At 38.6% G+C, this 18,792-nt stretch overlaps 2 protein-coding genes across 2 annotated transcripts in view; both read right to left on the bottom strand.

Moving 5' to 3' along the window:
- LOC146472750 (uncharacterized) overlaps window positions 1–7,510 on the bottom strand; it is an 8,226-nt gene extending 716 nt beyond the window's left edge. The window contains exons 1-6 of the mRNA XM_085119434.1: window positions 6,776–7,510; window positions 4,463–4,557; window positions 3,637–3,790; window positions 3,359–3,422; window positions 2,961–3,238; window positions 1,431–1,659 (exon numbers count right to left, since the gene is read on the bottom strand). Coding sequence (XP_084975560.1) covers window positions 1,431–1,659; window positions 2,961–3,238; window positions 3,359–3,422; window positions 3,637–3,790; window positions 4,463–4,557; window positions 6,776–7,510 — 1,555 coding nt within the window. The remainder of the gene's footprint in view (window positions 1–1,430; window positions 1,660–2,960; window positions 3,239–3,358; window positions 3,423–3,636; window positions 3,791–4,462; window positions 4,558–6,775) is intronic.
- Window positions 7,511–8,520: 1,010 nt separating this feature from the next.
- Window positions 8,521–18,178, bottom strand: LOC146472749 (uncharacterized). The gene is made up of 7 exons (XM_085119435.1): window positions 16,375–18,178; window positions 14,498–14,592; window positions 12,382–12,538; window positions 11,285–11,348; window positions 10,377–10,651; window positions 9,273–9,468; window positions 8,521–8,658 (listed from the first exon to the last, which is right to left on the bottom strand). Exons 1-7 carry the CDS (start codon window positions 16,999–17,001, stop codon window positions 8,603–8,605), a joined length of 1,470 nt encoding a protein of 489 aa, XP_084975561.1. The 5' UTR covers window positions 17,002–18,178; the 3' UTR covers window positions 8,521–8,602.
- Window positions 18,179–18,792: the final 614 nt, after the last annotated feature.

The raw sequence follows: 18,792 nt of genomic DNA, 5'->3' as shown, positions 1-18,792 counted from the left end.
GAGAGAGCCTTGATTGTGCTTGTCGATGCATGTGAAGGAGTTGAAAATGTATATAACTATAATTCTTCATGTATGGATTTTAGGCGCTTACTATTTTTATTTACCGTTCAACGCGAGCGCATAACAACATTCAAGGCATTTTCCATGATATACTGCTTTGCTTATTTAATGAATATTGGTTAAAAAACTCTAAATCCTCAAGCACTTACCACCGATTTCATTGATACGCGACCCTCGAATAAAAACTTCCGCGAGCATTCGGCGATTCGCTTTCGTCAATCATGCGCTCCTTATATGGTGTTACAGGAATGCCGCTCTTATTTTCAAAAAATGTGACGGCCACTGTGTAGCCTGTTCGGTCGACATGGTTGCTTCTTATTCTTCAAGTTTACGTTGGCGACTGGTGTATTTGCTCGTGCAGGGGTTGAGCATCGATTGATGGAAGCCACACTGACTGTCTTTCTTCTTGCGTACTGAACTGAGCCGTCCCTGTATTCATCTTCGTACACTCCTGGATATTGCTCAGTTACTCTCCTTATAAATAATACGCCATGTGCTGTAAATGATAAAAGGCGATCAATGTCATCTACTGCATGCTCGTATATTTATGCCGATTTATGCGATTCTTTTTTCGCCTACCGTCCATTTGTCTTGCTTTTCCCGTCCGGGCTGGGTAATCAACCGTGGAGGTATTTCTGTATTTTTTCAGAATTTTCTTCACAAATGTCAACCCCATGTTCAGAAGTCTTGCTATAGCGATCGCGCTCAACCCCTGCACGAGCAAAAACACCAGTCGCCAACGTAAACTTGAAGAGTAAGAAGCAACCAAATATGTCAAACGAACAGCTACACAGTGGCCCAGTGGCCGCCATATTTTTAAAAACAAGAGCGGCATTCCTATAACACCATATAAGGAGCGCATGATTAACGGAAGCGAATCGCCAAATGCTCGCCGGAGTTTTTATTCGAGGGTCGCGTATCAATGAAATCGGTGGTAATATGAAAGTTTGTTGGTTACTCAGTTTGGGAGAAATCTAAGCTATAAACAAAGACGCAACATAATAATCCTGAAATTAAGCACATTTTTGATACGTATGAAATGCAAGGTGCACTGAAGAAAGAGCACTAGTTTGTGAGTGACGAAGTTGAATTAGTATTACCTTGTCAGAGTGGTTTGCAATAACGACTGAAGACTTTAACCAAAGATGCCTTATACATACCACGCCGAAATGATAACTTTTCGCGTTTTTTAGAAGAAAAGTTTCCAAGGACAACAATCATTAATTCCGATCCACCCTTGCCCCTTCACTTCTGCAATAATTATCGTATCCACTTGTAATTATCATTCTTTTTTCCATCTTGAGCCTTACCTGGTAATATATTAGTTATATCATCTCTTTCTCTCAACTGCTGAAGTCTTAAATGTTTACCTTGCGATGTCGACTTCTCAGCATCCGTTGTCACTTTGCCAGTTTCCTTTACGCTTTTCACGTGCCTTTTCCTGAAAAAGCTTATTCCGCCACCAACGAGACAAACAAGTACAAATACGGACAAAGCAACCACGCATGCCATGAATGCCAAAGACTCGCCTGAGGAATCGGAGTCGAAAACGTTGATGGTTAAAGATTCAGTGCCAGTGAATGTCCGTCCTTCCGATGCCTGAAAACCATGCAAAGACACAATCATTTTCTTGGACCTCGTTCACTGTAGATCTTACTTAGAGCGGTTTTCAGTTAAGTGTCGAAAATTATTTCGCGTTTGCTTTGGTTTTGCATTACTACGTTCTGTGATTGGTTAACAAAACTCGCACCTCTTTCTCAACAAATGGGAATCCAAACCAAAACCAATCGTGTTTTGGCTGCATGCATTTTCCCGCGCTTGGCTCCAGTTACATATATTTGCCTCGAATTCTGATTGGCTGGTTGTGTTGTTTACATTTGTTGCGATTGGCCAGAGTAATTACTTTGGTTTTGGTTTTACGACACTCAACTGGAAACCGCTCTATTAGTGAGATCTAGGGCTAAGTTCTGCACTCAGGAAAGGAGTCCTTTGTAGGGTTATGCGAGGGGGCAAGTTGCTGGGACTTGTTAAAAATCCGGCTATGTCCCTGTGACAAGTCCCTTGAGAGTACAGAAAGGCGTGTCCTGTGTACGCTCGGGACTTTCCAGGCTATTCTAAGTTTGTTCTCTGTAATTTGGCCACGCGACTTGTCGCTTCAATGAAAACACCATTTTATCGAGGGGTATGAGTCTCAAAGGACAAAATTTCAAGATTTTTTCCTTGGGATAAGTTTCACTGTCCCCGGTGTGCCAAGTTTGAAATACTATTCTTTCAGTATGTTTAATAAAAGAAGACGTTGTTAAATATCCAAGCATATTGTTATGCATAAATGGTTGTTTCTTAGACCAAGGGGGAGTCCCTCCTCAATCCAGCAGAGATCTCGAAAGAAAACTGAGAGACACACGCCTGCCAACGGACTGCATTCTATTTTTTTAAAAACTCAGTACAACACTCGGAAGTACACTCTTCATAGGCCTGAAAAAGGCTTCCAACTTTTGTACTTCTCAAGTGTCGTTGTTTTGATGTTAAGTGGTAGAACTGTCAAAGTGGGCATGCAAAATTACTTGTCAAGTTGTTGAGATGAAGAGTTGTGGGATTTTGCGTAGTGCATTATATTTGCCTGGGCCAAAAAACTCAGTGGCTCGACGACTCGACAACTCGACATCTCGACAATTCAGCAACATGACAGTTTGACAACTTTCATGTGAACATGTCCCTAATACCTCTGAAAATCAAATAACTACTTAAATTCACACGCTACATCCCTGCAGACGATGGTCGTTAAATGATCAATGGCTCACTAATATAATGGTAACAGGAGTCCTATATGCACAGTCTTTCGAAAGGAAACTTTCATTAAATAAGAGAATATTAAAGTATTTGGCAAATATCTTTCTTACTTCAGTGTCCTGTAGGTAACTGCTTGCGATGTAGAGTGCATCATTTTTAGAAATCTTGATAACCCCTGATAAGCAGTCAGATATGAACCAAGTAAACAAGGAGTCCCTGTAGGCAACACCAAACCCACGACTGTTCCAGATAACCTTGGTGATGGTCAATTCTCTAGACGTGTCCTTCGTCTTCATCGAAACGATGCCGGTAAAAAATTCTTCCAGAATCCCGTCAATTCCATTCCCATGTTTCAGCGCGTCGTACATCCTATCTTCATCCTCAAAAGCTAGAAACACGTTGTATAGAATTTAAGTTGGTATTACAATTAAGGAAAAATATTTATTTTCTCTAACGTACATGTAAAATAGCATACGCTTTTAGCGAATATAAATATATAGACTCTCACTTTCTATGTCGACTCCAAAATTCACGGCTTCTTGGAAAGCGATACTGTCACTTAATACACCGATCTGCAAATGATAAAAATAAAAAAAACTAATTATAAAACTGAACTGAACAACGGTATATAGTCATATATATAATCCCTCGGCAAAATAACAATTTGGTAATAATTTCAAACGTTTTACAAAAACATAATGCACCCATTTAAGTCGAGTGAAATACATTTAACTCAAAGTAAAGTGCGCTTTCATCCAATAACTTTACGTGGTCCAGAAACCGCACCCGTTTTCCAGCTGTGAGCTCATGTTCCATTTTGACACTCGTCAAAGCATCAGAAAGAGTAGCAGTCAACACGGAACAAACAGTGACGCCAACAGTCATCCAAACCACAGCAAATGATCTTGCCAAGGTGGACTTGGGTGCCTTGTCACCATATCTGAAGAGACGGAATAACTTGTTAAATAAATGAATGGCCAAATAGTCAACGACCTATCTCTTATACCGCGTTATTTTATATTAGCATAGTATTTATTCTCTTTCTATTGAAATAAATTTTTTAAAATGTTCAAAATCCTGGCCTCGAGAATACGTACACAAGAAACATTCGGAGTCAACGCTGCTTGATACTGTGTACTAACTTTTACTCGTGTTCGACTGGCATAAATTATATGTATATCATTCTTTAAAGAAGTTTTGTAATATGAACGGACCACGTATTTCCACTAAACAGAGCAAGGACTGATCAAATAGACGCATATTTGCTAGTTCAGTTAGAGAGACTAGTTTAGAATTACGTTTACAGCAAACTGCAAACGGCAGACGGCAGTTCTAAATGACCACCTCACCGTGTTCAAGTTTACCCTACATTTGCCGCTCGCCATTTGCATTTTCTCATCAACGGCCAGTTTTGGACTATGCTCGTTTAATGTGTGCTCATATATTTAAGAAAAAACAAACGCAAATCTCATGTTTTTCGTTTGCCCTAAATGCGATGCTAAATCTCTCTAATATCATTCGCAATAGTGAGAAAATGCCTGGTTATCATATGTTATCAACATTGCTACATAATCTGCAGTACTATGCTTGAGCTGAGGGTCATTATACGTACCCTACAGTTGTCATGGTTACGAAAGCCCACCAAAATCCTTGGAAGATCCCCCGATGAAACGTGCGAGAAAACTGCATGGGATTGTGGGATTTGTCCTACAAGAAGTATTATAATAAAATGAAAGAAATAAAAAAAGATTAGGGACCTTAAGATTTAGGTTTTCCCTCCTTTGCCGCAAACCGCAAACGTCTAAAAGTCTCGTGTCTCCGATCCTGCCGTCCCGTTTGACGTTTGAGGTTCACGGATCGACGGCAAGGACACTGTCTAGCGGTAAGAGAATCACGGCAGAGTTTTTCGCTGGTTTTAAAACTATAAAGCCACGTTTAAATGTCAAATAAACTTTTTTTAAAGCGTTATCTCGATGAATGAGGGTCTTGTTTGATTCAGTTGCGAAATTACAAGAATTACCAACCACATTAGTGCGTGTATCAATACTATCCTTCATGCAGCCGCCGTATCTTGTTTTTCTGCGAGTATCCCATGATGAATAGGTAAAAAGTAACCCTCAATCTTTAGCCCGGATTATCTACATACGGCGAATTCCGAATTCTAAGCGGCTGGCCGACGTTTGCGGTACGCGGTTTTAGAGGAAACGCTCAACCTTAAGATCTCTACTTACTCTAAGGCCCGTACGCACTGAAATACCTCATTTGATTCGTTTTTACCAAAATTTAGTAACTGTTTAGGTGATATTGGCTAGCAACTAAAATTAAAGCAACACAATATTCAGATAGAAACGGCCTTGCCCTTTAAAATGGCATCAAGACGACCACCTGTTTTAATTTAAGAATACAAAATGAAGATAAAAGTGCCCCTAGCCTTCTATAAGCACTTTTTGAAATATTAAAATTCATCTTGATGTGATGGTCCAAAGGACACAAACAGCCGAAATGAATCAACTTGATTAAACTTTATTTAGTCGTAGTGAACTTGTGCTGGCTATGGCCCATGTTCTGTCAACACCAAAGCAGGCAATGGCTGTATTAACAAAACTTATCAAAACAGAACTAAGACGTGGCCCTTACTCTGTCATTTGTATTTCAGTTTGTCACTCTTTCAACTGTGAATCCCCTTTACTGCTGAAAGCTTTTATCTCTTACTTCGACCTTGAAACCTTTGCAAACGTCTCAGACAGAAAATGTTTTCCCCGTTAAGCGCCAAATCTCTCAATCTCAATACGCTCTTTTCGATCTATTAAAATTCAGCTTGACAATCAGACCAAGACGACACAAACAAAGGAAGTCCGATAATTCAGTTTACTCCAGTGAATCGAAGTCACATTAAACTGACACTCACAGTGAAGTCATCTTGTGTCTTTCGCGTCGTTTCTACCAGTGTATTTCGTAAACCGAAAGGATGAAACAACAGGCCAGTAATCACTCAGGAAGAAAACGCCTGGATTAACACCAAGATACGATAGTGCTGATATCATATATGTTAAAGGGACACTTTCACTACGATTTTGCTGTATTTTGACCACAGCTGTTAAATATTTAACAACTGAGCCTCTCCCCTACACGAAATTGCTCTTAAAGCACGAGGAGGAAAATATTAAGCAACTGTAATCAGTTTTTTTTAATGATTTCGCTAAGCTACACAGGAAGAACTTGAAACTAAATTGGCCAATCTTTTCAAGTTGCAATGCATTTTCACCCTAGCCATCCGCGGCCAAAGATAATTAATAATAGTTTTTGTGCGCTAGTAGGGTTGTTGTTAACAAAACAGAACCATTATTTCAACGTTTTTACCGATACAAATATATCTTTTGGCTATGAAAGTGACACTAAAAATAGATGACACTGCCTTTTTAATTTTATACAAAAGAATAATCGTATCAAGACTTTCGTGACTTTTGCTACGAAGCGCATGGGTCAGTTGACACAACACGAATCGACACAAGGTTACTTTAATTCACTGTGAATTTAATGCTATTTTTAATTGAGAGAAATTTTTTATTCGCAATTCATTTTCCCTAAAGCCCAATCATGGACAGACTTGAGGTGCCTCATTTTCTTCCGCAACAAGATCTATAGTTACTTTAAATATTTTCGTGTTATAGTCTCGCTGTTTCTTATTACCATCACAAAAGAAATAATGCACTTATGATTGAAGATATCCTAGATAAATCGCTTAGTCGACAACATTAGTATTTGTATAGAAGGTACTTAGAAAACCTTCCTTAAAAGCCTAGTTGTTATTGAAGTAATTTATTTGTTTACAGCCGGTTTAGCCAGGTTACCCAAATTTGAAACCTTTCAATCAGCCTGATACAAGCATGGTTTGCAACCTTTTAAACAAAGACAATTAACTCACCAAAAGCCAAATGGCTACACCTGCTACGAAAGACATCAATAACGCCATTAGCACCACCGGCCATGTTCCCAACACAGCTTTTAAGACCAGTTTCCACTGGTGAAGGGCCGAATACCTCTGAATTAGCACAACCCCTGGAGAATCTAAGATCTTCACGTACGGGAAGGTTCCTCCATATTTCGCTTCATCGCTGTGCACTGGGATTATCATATCTGCAGAGCCATCGAGAAGCTCGAGTTGCAGCGCTTCAAGGTTTGAAGCTCGGTTCAAATTATAACGAATGTTCGGTTGGTCACGAGACATTCTCTGACAACAATAACCAATTGCACGCCTTACGATATCCACAAATATGCCTTTCAGAATTGGTGAAGGTCCTTCGGTTTTGTCGCCAGCCTTTCCACTATTGTAAACAAAAGGCGCTGCTTGTAGCCAAGAAATTTTGATCTTTTTAGGACAATACGTGGGGTACACAACACAGTCGTCAAATGTTTCCAATGGTACGGAGTCGCTCGTTTCGCGTGAAGAATCATTGGAACTGCGTTTGACTATCGCTCTCTTCCTCAATTCATCATCACATATTGCTGGAGTTGGAGTGACAACGTTTTCTAAGAGGTTAAAATCTTCGTAGATGTCTATTCCCTGTCCTTTAACTTTGTTGCTTTCAAGTAGATTACACAGAAACATTACCTTCGTAATCACATCAAAAGTTGTACACAGTTTTAAGGGTGCTTTCATTTTTTTTGGCTTAGTCACTGGCAAGATGGTAAATTCGGAAGGAGAGGTTAAATGAAGATTGCAAGACTAAATTGCCAGCCTTTTAATACTTTCGTTGCACGTCACGCCCATTTGGCGGGGAAACAATACATAATTGAAACGTCAAGCATGGAATAACTGACACATCGTGACAAGTTTTATAGTTTTATTTATTCTTGTAAATGTATCTGAAGTTTTGACAGGGTAGGCGTATGATAAATCATATTTACATAACTCAGTATTCAACTCCACTTAGTACAGTATGCTGCAGTTAGACATTTATACTATAAGAAACTGGTTTACAGTCATTTGTATAAGTATACAGCAAGAATAAATAAAAAAATAAATAAAACCTTTGCTAACACACGAGGCCTCATTCTGTTTCAGCTTTTTCACGTTGCTTTCTTTGTAACTTATTGGACAAATAATCTCCTATTGTACGTTACGGTGCGAAGTATCACTGTACATTCTTAATGGCACAAAGCGTAAAAACGAACACCTGCCGGCAGTTACAAGAACAACAAAAAGTAATCGACCGTGAAACATGCCGTCCGCACGTTTTCGATCCTTTCAGTATTTGGAAATGGAGATTTTAAAAACGCAAGGTATCTTCCTCTCGTTTGGGCTTTCATTGGTTTTCGAACTTTACGATCGAAAAAGTGTATTTTAATCGACTAATTTATCATGCCTTTTTTTATGTCGTTTTCGAAAATTAATCACCATTCTTAGGTAGCGGCTTTGAAGATTTCCCTTTTCAAAGCGTTCTCAATCGTCTTGGTTCGACTCCATGTGGATTGGAGGCCCAACAGGATGAAACTAGAATTTCTTTTTCAATACAAGAATGATACGCGTACCCGTGGAAGATGTCTCATTTGCATTCATTCTGAAATCAGGTTTGGAAATATGACATCTTTTCACTAATTGATTATTTGGTTAAACATTTCAGTAAAGCAAGTCTACATGGCATTCGCACGTCATCAGAGCTGGTCGTGCATGTTTCCTTTTTGGTTTGTTTGTATTATGTTTTATGTTTTTCATCCATAACCAATGACATTCAGCTTTTCTCATCAGCAACTAAACCTCAGTCTGCTGCTTTCCATGAGGCAAAACCAATGATGACTTTTCAGCGTCTAGAAATGAGAAGGAGAAAAATATGACCATAAAATATATAACTATATAATATAGAGGACTGTCTTAACCCTATTCGTCCTTGGTGGAGGGGAGAGGAGTTCGAGGGAAGCACGGTGTGCCCACTGACTTTAAACATTTATAACACACCAAAACCGTCTTTTGTGAGAAGTTTAATTATCACGTGACTTGACGTTTCCATGAAAACAAGGTTTTGACAGTCAGGTTTTTTAAAATTTTTTTTTCAATTTAAGTTTGACGAGAAATTAAACTAACCAACCTAACGTCTTTTAAATTTTTGTACCATTTTTATAGCGTTTCTTCATAGGTTTTGTTTACTTTCGAGTCAATGTAGACGATTTACTGAAGTTTTAGAGAAATCGATAAATTCAAGAAGGCGGATGGTAGAACTTCCGAAGTTGGACACTCAGTTAGTGTCTTAGAGTGACCGCGGAAAAAGGGTTTGACTGGAGTTAGCTGTCTGATTTCCTACTATAAAAAAGCTACAATTCAAAAGCCTTCCTACAATTCAAAAGCTCTTTTATTCAAACCTTAAATACACTAAAGGAGGGCTTTTTATCGTGTAATGACATCTTTATCTGTTTACTTTCATTACCTTTCGATTCAGAATCATTTTGACCCACTGACAGTTCGTCTGTTTTCTGCTCACTGTTAAGATGATTGGTCACAAAAATGACCACCTTTCCACTGATTAGACAAACGAGTGGAAGTAGGGACAGCACGCCTACGCATATCAGGAATGTTTTGGACTGAAAGTCGAACACTTTAATAACAAGACCGTCACTGGCAGCCTGAAAAACAATGAAAGGAATTTAATGACAGTAGGCTTGCACCTTTCTTTAAGCTCTATTTTCACTGGACATAGATGACCTGCAGCTTCATTGTGTTTGGTGTCTCGGTGTATAGTTTTGTTGTTCGTTCTTTTGTCCTCTCGACCAATAATGTGAGACGTTGCAAATGGCGTGGGTCGCCCCTTAAATGTTTGCAATTATTCTCATTCCTTTATATAATAATATAATAATAATAATAATAATAATGATAATAATAATAATAATAGTAATAATAATAATAATAATAATAATAATAGTAATAATAATAATAATAATAATAATAATAATAATAACAGCTACTTATATAGCGCTTATCCAGTTCTGTTCTAAGCGCTTTACAAAGTTTTAAAAAATCATATCTGTTTAAAATAATTCGAAAAAAGGTGAGTTTTAAGTTTACGTTTAAAAAGATTTAAATTGTCACAAGAACGGATGTCTATCATACATGAATGACGACGGGACTGTATTCTCCGTTTGAAATGCTGTGAGGAAATGATTCACTGTGAGAAAGACCACGTAATACCCCATTGCACGGACTTGCACGCACTTCAGTCCAACGCATGGGCAGAAGCTTCTCACTGGAAAATCCTTTGTTGTCTGATATCGCAAGATAAAATTTCGCGATAAATGACTGAGCTTAAGGCATTCTTGAAACAAAAAACGAGATACGCTGCAAAATGCGTGTAAGTGCCAACACTGTACTGTCCTGATCAAAAGTACGAATTTCATATATTTCGCTTTCAATTGTACTGACTTGTTGATAAAGGTTCTTTAAAAAGCTTTCGGCTCTATAGACTATAAAAACGTTTGGCAATGAAAACCTTGCGGGGTACGGTTGCCTGGTTTAGCTTTACAGATATATTTCCTACCTCGCTAGCTCGTGTGTACTTGCTGGCAATTTTAAGCGCATCATTGTGGCTGAATTTGATCACAGTTGAAAGGCACTCAGAGACATTCTTGTTTAAAAAGTAATCATTGTAGGCCACCCCAAATGAACGCTTACGCCAGATAGTCTTGCCAACGAACAGTTGCTTGGACATATCCCTCGCCTTTATAAACTCAGTGCCACTTAACAGCTCCATTAGAATCCCATTGATTCTTCCGTTCATCAGTGAGTCATACATCTCATCGGGATCCTCAAAACCTAGAAATACAAAAGAGAATTGAATATCCATTGATCATTCATGGCACATACAGAAGCGCGCGCTGTCCATTATCTGGCCAGGACTTCCATACAGTAATGCTTTGAATAAGGCAGGACAAGTGTTCCTTTCTGAGTGTCAAGCTAAGGTCTGTGCCGGTTTCCTACAGAAAATAATCCAGGTTAGCATCATTTACAATCTTATACATCAAAATCTGGTACAATCCACGGGCCAGTACAACCTGGAGCCAGGTAGAACCGAGTACCCAATACCAATCAGGACTGAATTAAGATCCAGGAACTTTGTAACCATGAAGTACCAGACTATAATCTAGATTTCTCTATTATGATTATTAATGTTATTAATCCTTGAATTGTAATCGGTCAGGAAATTCAGTCATGGACTGCAAATGGCTAGAACAAACTATATTAAATAATAAAACGTCCACCTTTTTTGTTTGCCTTTCAAACTCCGCGTTTTAGCAGATAACTATTTAAAAAAAGTTCCGGAATAATAAACGAACGTAAGACCCCCCACATGAAGTTTTTAAGCGCCGCTTGGTTACACAAGAAACCCATTAGATAGGAAGCGTTCCTTTTCGTTTATACGAAATTCAGAGATCAGTGGATTCTCACTTGTAATGTTGGCGGCCAAACTGATGGCATCCTGAAAAGCAACACCATCTTTTAAAAGTCCAATCTGAAAAATGAAATGAAATTCATCTCAATAGACTACAAGCAGTCCCTTACTTCGTTTTAGGGATAGTAAAGCGAGTGCTGGTATAGTCTACAAATCAAGTACTTAGAATTTCTAAACGAGACATCAAAGGAATTATTCATGATTACTTTGCAAATATTTTACTTTTTGTTTCAAAACAAAAAAATTACAAGAATGTATTAATTTGGACTTCCCAGCACGCCGTTGTCTAAAGTATATATCCGTTTCTTACGGTGCGTGTTTCTGATGAAATACGGGATATTGCCCGCTGATTAAAATGATACCTGTTTTGTGAAGATTTACAGGAATGTTTTTAACTAGTTAGTAGACAAATTGGTTGTGTATATGTGTTTATCTTTCCCAGTTTCATTTCCTATGACCATAAATGCTTTGGGAGCACTTTTTTGATTGAATTCTCAAATCATAAGTAATTCATGAAGAGAAAACAATGCAAATCACTATCGTGAACGAGATTTGGAAATGTGATCTTAATTATCATAAGAATTTAGTGAACTGTTGCTTTGAATTTCTTTAAGAAATATTATTGTTTTCAGACGCTATATTAAACACCCGAAAGAGTGTTTTATCCTAATTCAAACAACTCGAAGTTGGTTAAAAAGAAAACTCGGCTGCGCCTCGTTTTTGAACACTGACGGTTTGTATATTACACATTGTTTAAATTTGGATCACTGTATAATGCAATTCCAGGGATTTGATTGGCTTAGCGGGCATGGCATAAGAGCCCATGATTATACCATACCCGAGAAATGGAGGCCTTCAAATTGTCTTCTAGTTGTTCTTGCAAAGTGAAATCAGCAAGATCTAGCAATATTTCTTGATTGTTTTTAGTAAAACAATTATTCCACTCTGACTTGTTAGATATGAGATGATAAATAGCCAAATTTGCACTGCGCTCCTCATTGGCAATCTATCATCTCATATCCAACGCACACTCGTGGAATAATTGTTTAAAAGTTCGTTTGTGGTAAACAATCTCGAGGCACGGACACCTGACCCGTTTGCCAGCTGTAAGGTCATCTCTTTCAAGCTTGACACTTGTCAAAGTACTGGAGAGAGTAGCAGTCATCACGGAACAAATAGTGACGCCAACAGTCATCCAAACCACAGCAAACGATCTTGCCACAGTGGACTTGGGTGTCTTGTCACCATATCTGCACAGAAGGAACAAATTCTTTATTGACCCGATCTAGACCAGCGGTGAGGGGGGAGGGGGGGGGGGACATTGTGCCCACGGCGACTTTATACCTTAATACATTTTTTTGAGCAAACGCCCTGAAACTTCAGGATTTTGTCAGAAATTTGTCCAAGAAAAATTTGATGTGGTCGGTTGGTGTTGATTGATCATGGCAACCAACTTTTGACAGGCAGTTTTTCAGAAAATAGAAAATCAATTTTTAAAACGAAGAACAATCACTTTTCTTCCCGTAACTTTTATGCTTTTAACGCATATCAGTGCTCCTTTTTTGGTTTTGATTACTTTTCGTTCAACTTTGGCACTTGCCTAAAGATTTGGGAGAATCCAGAAATCCAAGATGGCGGATCCAAGATGGCCGGGATTTGGCCATAATGACCTAATTACTAATTATCTTTGGACGTAATATCTATCCTCTAAGTCTCACTGTCCTAGCTTTTATATTTGCGAAGTTATGGAGGAAGGCCCAATCGCTCCTCCCTTCCTCGACCCCAGAAGACCAAAAAAAAAAAAAAAAAAGCCCGGTCTAGATAGGTTTAATGCATTCGAACATGACTTGTGAAAACAGACGACATCATTGTTTTGTTAACGTTTGTTTGTTTTTGAAGCTATCACAACATTCTGCGAAAAAATAATACAAAACATGAGGGAAAGTGGCATATATTAGTCAAGTTTTAATTTGTCTTGAAATGTAATCTTAACTAATCTTAAACAAATTTCCCTTTCTGTGTGAAAGCACTTATCTTACATTAGCTTTATATGCATACGACACGGCCACATTTATTAAAAACTGGATAATTGTTTTGATCAGAGTTTTCATTGGCTTAGCGGTCATGGTATCTCAGCCATTATACCATGCCCGAGAAATAGCGACCATTAAATTGTGTTCTGTTTGTTTTTGCAAAGCGATATCAGCAAGATCTAGTAATATATCTTTATTTTTAATGAAACAATAATTCCACTCGCGCTTGTTGGATTATAGCCAACGAGTCGCGTAGCGCCGAGTTGGCTTTCTATCATCAGTATCATCTCATGTATAGAGCGCGCTCTTAGATTAATTGTTAAATATAGCACATCTGGATATTTCAGCTGTAATACAAAATAGGTTTTTACGAGTTTAAAAGGAATGCGTGAGTCTCACTATTATAGCTTAAGTTGCGAATGCGCTTGAATAATGAATATAAATTTGCATAAGGGTAATATGCGGTACCGTGCGAAAAACCCGAAAACCTTTAAGACGCGATCCAAAGGAAATTGAAAAGTGTTTCTTGCCGACGGTTAGTTATTTGACAATTTGTTTTTTACAAGAAAAAGATATTTTTTTAAGAAAATTTCCCAACACTATAAAATCGTGCCTGTAGTTCGTTCAAAGCCTTGAGCTAACTGTGTAAGAAACTGAAACGATATAGCTTGGCAAAACTCAGAAAATTGGCGCGGTGTCTGAAGAAGGAGATTAGTGATATGCAAGTGATAGATACACCAAACCGCAAATACCCTAGACACTTTAATTTGTTTGGTTTTGTTTGAGGTTTTTCTTTCTTTATTTATTTCTTCCTTTTTTTTTTTTCTTTTCACTTTGCAACTTTGTCGGTCGCAAATGCAGTTTACAACTTAGAGTGCGTTTTAAATTTCTGAAAAATTCTCAAGTACAGCCTCGGGGTTCTTTGAATTTTGTTCAAAGTCAACGCCAAATTAAAGTCACTTCCATTTTGTAAATTTTAGTGATTAAAAAAAGGTTTTTCTCTTTCACTTTGTTTGACCTCGTACTTTTAAATTGTTCTCCTAGCGTTTTCTTGCCAAAGTATTTATCTTAAATTTGAATTTAAATTTAAATTTCACCAGGATAGTCAAATTTTGTCGTAATGTTTTTTTAGTAAGAAAACTAACATAGTCAGCCTTGTGCTGGTTACCAACGTACCCTACAGTTGTTATGGTAACAAAAGCCCACCAGAATCCTTGGAAGACCCCTCGGTGAAAAGTGCGTGAAAACTGCTCTGAATTGTGCGATGAATCCTAAAAGAAAGAAAAATGTATATGTGATTTTACTTGAACCCGTTTGAGCAGGTGGTTTTAATTTCGACCTAATTGTCCTCAGTTTTGCTTCGTCCGAACAACTTTTAGCATTTATTGACAAGCCTAGTGTACTACCAGACGCAAGCACTCTATTTTCAATTTATACATCAATCTCGTGATATTTGCTCCGTGCAACTGAAACTTGTCATTAAAAATGCATCTGTTCATGATCTAGTGCTTGAATTTAAAGTGCCCCTAACCCTTCAATTTGTTTTCTTTTGGTAGATTTCCATATCTTTCAAGAACTCATTTTCGAAAAAATTTTTGAGAAATATTGAATCCTTTTTTTTTTACGAGCACTAGAAGTGAAGGCAATCTTGTCGATATTTTCACCTATCGTTCGCATTAGTCCCCCACTCGGCCAAATATGGAGCGTGACGTAAGAAAAGGACATCGTGCAAAAATATGCGAAGATTCGCGGTAATGCTTCAATTGTAAACAGAGAAAATGGTTGGAAAATGTGTGGTTTTTGGATGCAGCAGCTCTCGAAATGTAGAGAAAGGAATCAGCATGCATAAGAGGGGTGTCGAATGGCCCCATTCAATTTAAAAGTGCTCGCAAAAATTGGCCTTTGCTCGAATTGCTCGCAAAAATTAAACGGGTGCTCGCTTGCTCGTGCTCGCAAAATTTTTGCAACTGCTCGCATGCTCGCACTCTCGTTAACATGTACTCGATTGCTCGAGATTTCGTTAATCCTATTAATAAAAGAGAGATTCCAGCTCGCGGAAAATTTACGAAGTACTCGAAGTGCTCGCTATCTCTATTTTTCCAAAGTGCTCGCTGCTCGCCATCTGTATTTTTATAGTGCTCGCTGCTCGCAAGAAAAATTTGACAACAGCTCGTGCTCGCAAAAATAAACACAGTGGTCGCATGCTCGCAAAATGCTCGCAAAGACCATTCGATACCCCTCATAAGATTCCCTTCTGAATCCTTCTGGTGTCCTTTTCTTACGTCACAGTGTCAAATATCGGACGCTTCTCATTGGCTCGTTCCTAATGAGCCCACGAGAGAAAAATTTGTCCAGCGGGGCTTAAAGGGCGCAAAAATTTAAAAATTTCAGTAACTTTTAGCGCTCGTAAAATAAAAAGGATTCAATATTTCTCAAAAATTTTTTCGAAAATGAGTTCTTGAAAGATATGGAAATCTACCACAAGAAAACAAATTGTAGGGTTAGGGGCACTTTAAACAGGCGGTTTTTGTTCAGTTGTCAACATTTACTCGGCGACATCTCAACTTTTCTCTCACCTGTAGTTTTGAAATTTTTGAAAATACGCTAAGTATATCCGAAGACTTCCAAAAGACCAAGGTTCTCATGGTTTTGTCGTTTGCACTGTTCAAGGACTTTAAGTGATCACGTATTTTGATGAAACTGAACGCGTTGGAATAACTATTTCTAGAGACAATGAAGCTAAAAGTAAGTAAAACCGAAAAAAGAAACAAGAAAACTTTCTGGTGGAATATTTGCGTTCTCATAAAATTTTGAATTTCCTCGATCAAATTTCGGAACAGTGCAGAAACAACAAAAGGGCATGTACCCGTTAAGTCAAAGAGCGCAAACTGTGCAGACCTCGTTCCCTTCGTGAATCCTTCGCGGTGTGTGGTTGTCGATGCTGTCACACTCCTTCTTGCAATTGGCTGCGCAAGGATCATATATTATTAAGCTAACGTTAAGCCATTTTCTAAAATTTCTTTTCTAAGACAGACCAATACACATGCACTCACCAGAAGCCAAATGATGAACCCTGCTACGAAAGACATCAATAACGCCATTACCACCACCGGCCATGTTCCCAACACCGCTTTTAAGACCAGTTTCCACTGGTGAACAGTAGAATACCTCTGAATTAGCACAACTCCCGGAGAATCTAAGATTTTAACGAATGGAAACGCTCCTCCATATTTCGCTTCCTCGCTGTACACTGGGATTATCATATTTGCAGAACCTCGGAAAAACTCGAGTTGAAGACCTTTGAGGGTCGTTGCTCTCCGTAAGAAACGAACCTGAGGGATGGAGCCGCCGCAGAATTTCTGCCAGCAGAAGGCGCTTGCATTCCTCACGACGTCAACAAATATGCCTTTTATAATCGGTGTGTTTTCTCCGCTTTTCTTGTCGCTCTTGCGGTTATCGCCGATATCGTAAACAAAAGGAGCCGTTCGTAACCAAGAAATTTTCATTTCTTCAAGACATCCGTAGCCGAACGATCTCTTTTGAAGTTGACTATTATTCGATCTTCCTTCTTTATGACTAAAATTCATCTGGCCGCTTGTCTGCCCTACGACGCTGTCGCTTTGTAGAATACAGAGGACGATGACAATAGCAATTACAGACAGTTTCAACAATTGCTTCATTTCTCAAAGACACAAGAAAGATTCTCAAATCGTCCCGAACATGTACGAAATTACCCTCGTGCAGCTGAATTTATGAGCGTTTTAATTTTCAATTTCATTTGCATGCAAACATTGGCACGAACGTCATGGCACAGATGCTTAGAACGCGGAAGCCTTACCAACAAGTCTCCTTCTAGTTTATTTTATTTTTTTCGCATTTTTTTTCTTTCATTGCAGATTATATTAGTCTTGTTTTTTAACATGACGCACAGAATGTATTTAAGATTCAAATTAAACCCAATAGACGAGTCAAGGTTAGTACTGATTGCTCCCGGCTTAAACAGCTTTCAATTATGCTAAACTGAGGACGGCATTAAATGACTGTATCTAAATTTACTAATAATTTTTTCTCCGTAATAGATTTCGTTTTGTTTTTAAGGGACACTGATAAAAATTCACGACTAAAAGCCCTGTTATACGAAATAACGCCAGTAAATCATTTCGGCTCGTTTTGTTTCTGCAACCAATTTTCTTCAAGTTGCACTAAAAACTGAAAATACTTGGCAACAGCTTCAAATTCAAGGCAAATTGAAACAGACGGAAACTTGGCGCGTTTGCAAAATGATTCGTCGAGCCGAAGCCTATGACCACTTCTTCATAAGTAGAGGGTTTACGAAAAAGGAATACCCGTTAATGGATATGCAAATATACCAACTGAAGTGAATCCAACATGATGACTCATTATTGGAAAGTTCTCACCGCCTCCGCAGTGGCTCGATAGGATCTCTTCGTAATGCACAATCCGCTGAGCGAGGTGAATTACATTTTGCGACTACACACAATTCGTTCAGTGGATCTTCCCAAACGTGTCCCCCGTAAACTGTTCCCCATGAAACCTCTGCGGAGGATAGAGGGATTTCAAGTTGAATGATCGTTTAGACAGTTTCAACATTTGGTTCAACAAGCGTTCAACACAGTTGTTGAACCAAATGTCGGGGGCGTTTGAACAGGTCGCTCAACTTCGTTGAAAGGGCGAAAAATAATGAAAGCTTGTTGAAAGTGTGTTGAATAAAATTTAAATTGATTTAAAGTTTCATCAAACATCGATTCAACACTTCCTTTGTTCTTGGAAATGTTAAATGGCGTTGAAACCGTTTGAACACTCCGTTCATCCAACATTTGCCCAACATCCGTTCAACTTTTGTTGATCAAATGTTGAAACCGTTTAAACGGCTGGTTGAGGATGAGGTAAACATTGGAGTAACTAGACCGTGTTGGGCGAGTCATTCTCGTTACCGGTTTTTCAGTTTTGTTTTGTTGTTGTTTTTTTCAATTTTTTTTAATTCTTTATTCTCGTTGTTCTCGCTACCGTTCCCAACGATTCCTTTGGTCAGTAATTATGTGATCAAAACGACAAAGCACTCCGACTTAGCTTCAACAGTTGTTTACTTTGGGAACACATTTTTTGCTGTATTCTCGTCGCTCTCTAATGGCATATTAGCTGCGAAATCTGCGTATAGAAACAAAAAAGAAAAGCCAAAACGAAGAGTGCACCATGCGCAATCCGCTAATGGCAGATATCCTTGGAAACGAGACCCAAAGGTGCTTTCTATTTGCCAGAACTGGCAGGCCAAACCGGTCAGTTACTTAATGGAGTGGGCATTGTTGGACAAAAAAGTTTCACACTTGAACATTCCGAAAATGGTACCGACTATTCTGAAGAAATTTGAACGACTAGAATATAACCAGGCCTTCAAATCTACGCATTCCCTTTTGCGAACCGTCGTCTGGTCTGGCCGGCCAGATCTGACA

The sequence above is a fragment of the Pavona decussata genome, unplaced genomic scaffold (genome assembly GCF_977016875.1).
Source record: "Pavona decussata unplaced genomic scaffold, jaPavDecu1.1 SCAFFOLD_98, whole genome shotgun sequence".
Classification (NCBI taxonomy): Eukaryota; Metazoa; Cnidaria; class Anthozoa; order Scleractinia; family Agariciidae; genus Pavona; species Pavona decussata.
The sequence above is the reverse complement of the archived record's forward strand: the minus strand, read 5'-3'. Positions and strand labels throughout refer to the sequence as shown.

Coding starts and splice junctions, on each gene's coding strand:
- LOC146472749 (XM_085119435.1), bottom strand. CDS start 17,001: ATGAAGCAATTGTTGAAACTGTCTGTAATTGCTATTGTCATCGTCCTC. Junction 14,593..16,374: donor GGTTCATCATTTGGCTTCTG/GTGAGTGCATGT, acceptor TCTTTCTTTTAG/GATTCATCGCACAATTCAGA. Junction 12,539..14,497: donor GTTACCATAACAACTGTAGG/GTACGTTGGTAA, acceptor CCTTCTGTGCAG/ATATGGTGACAAGACACCCA.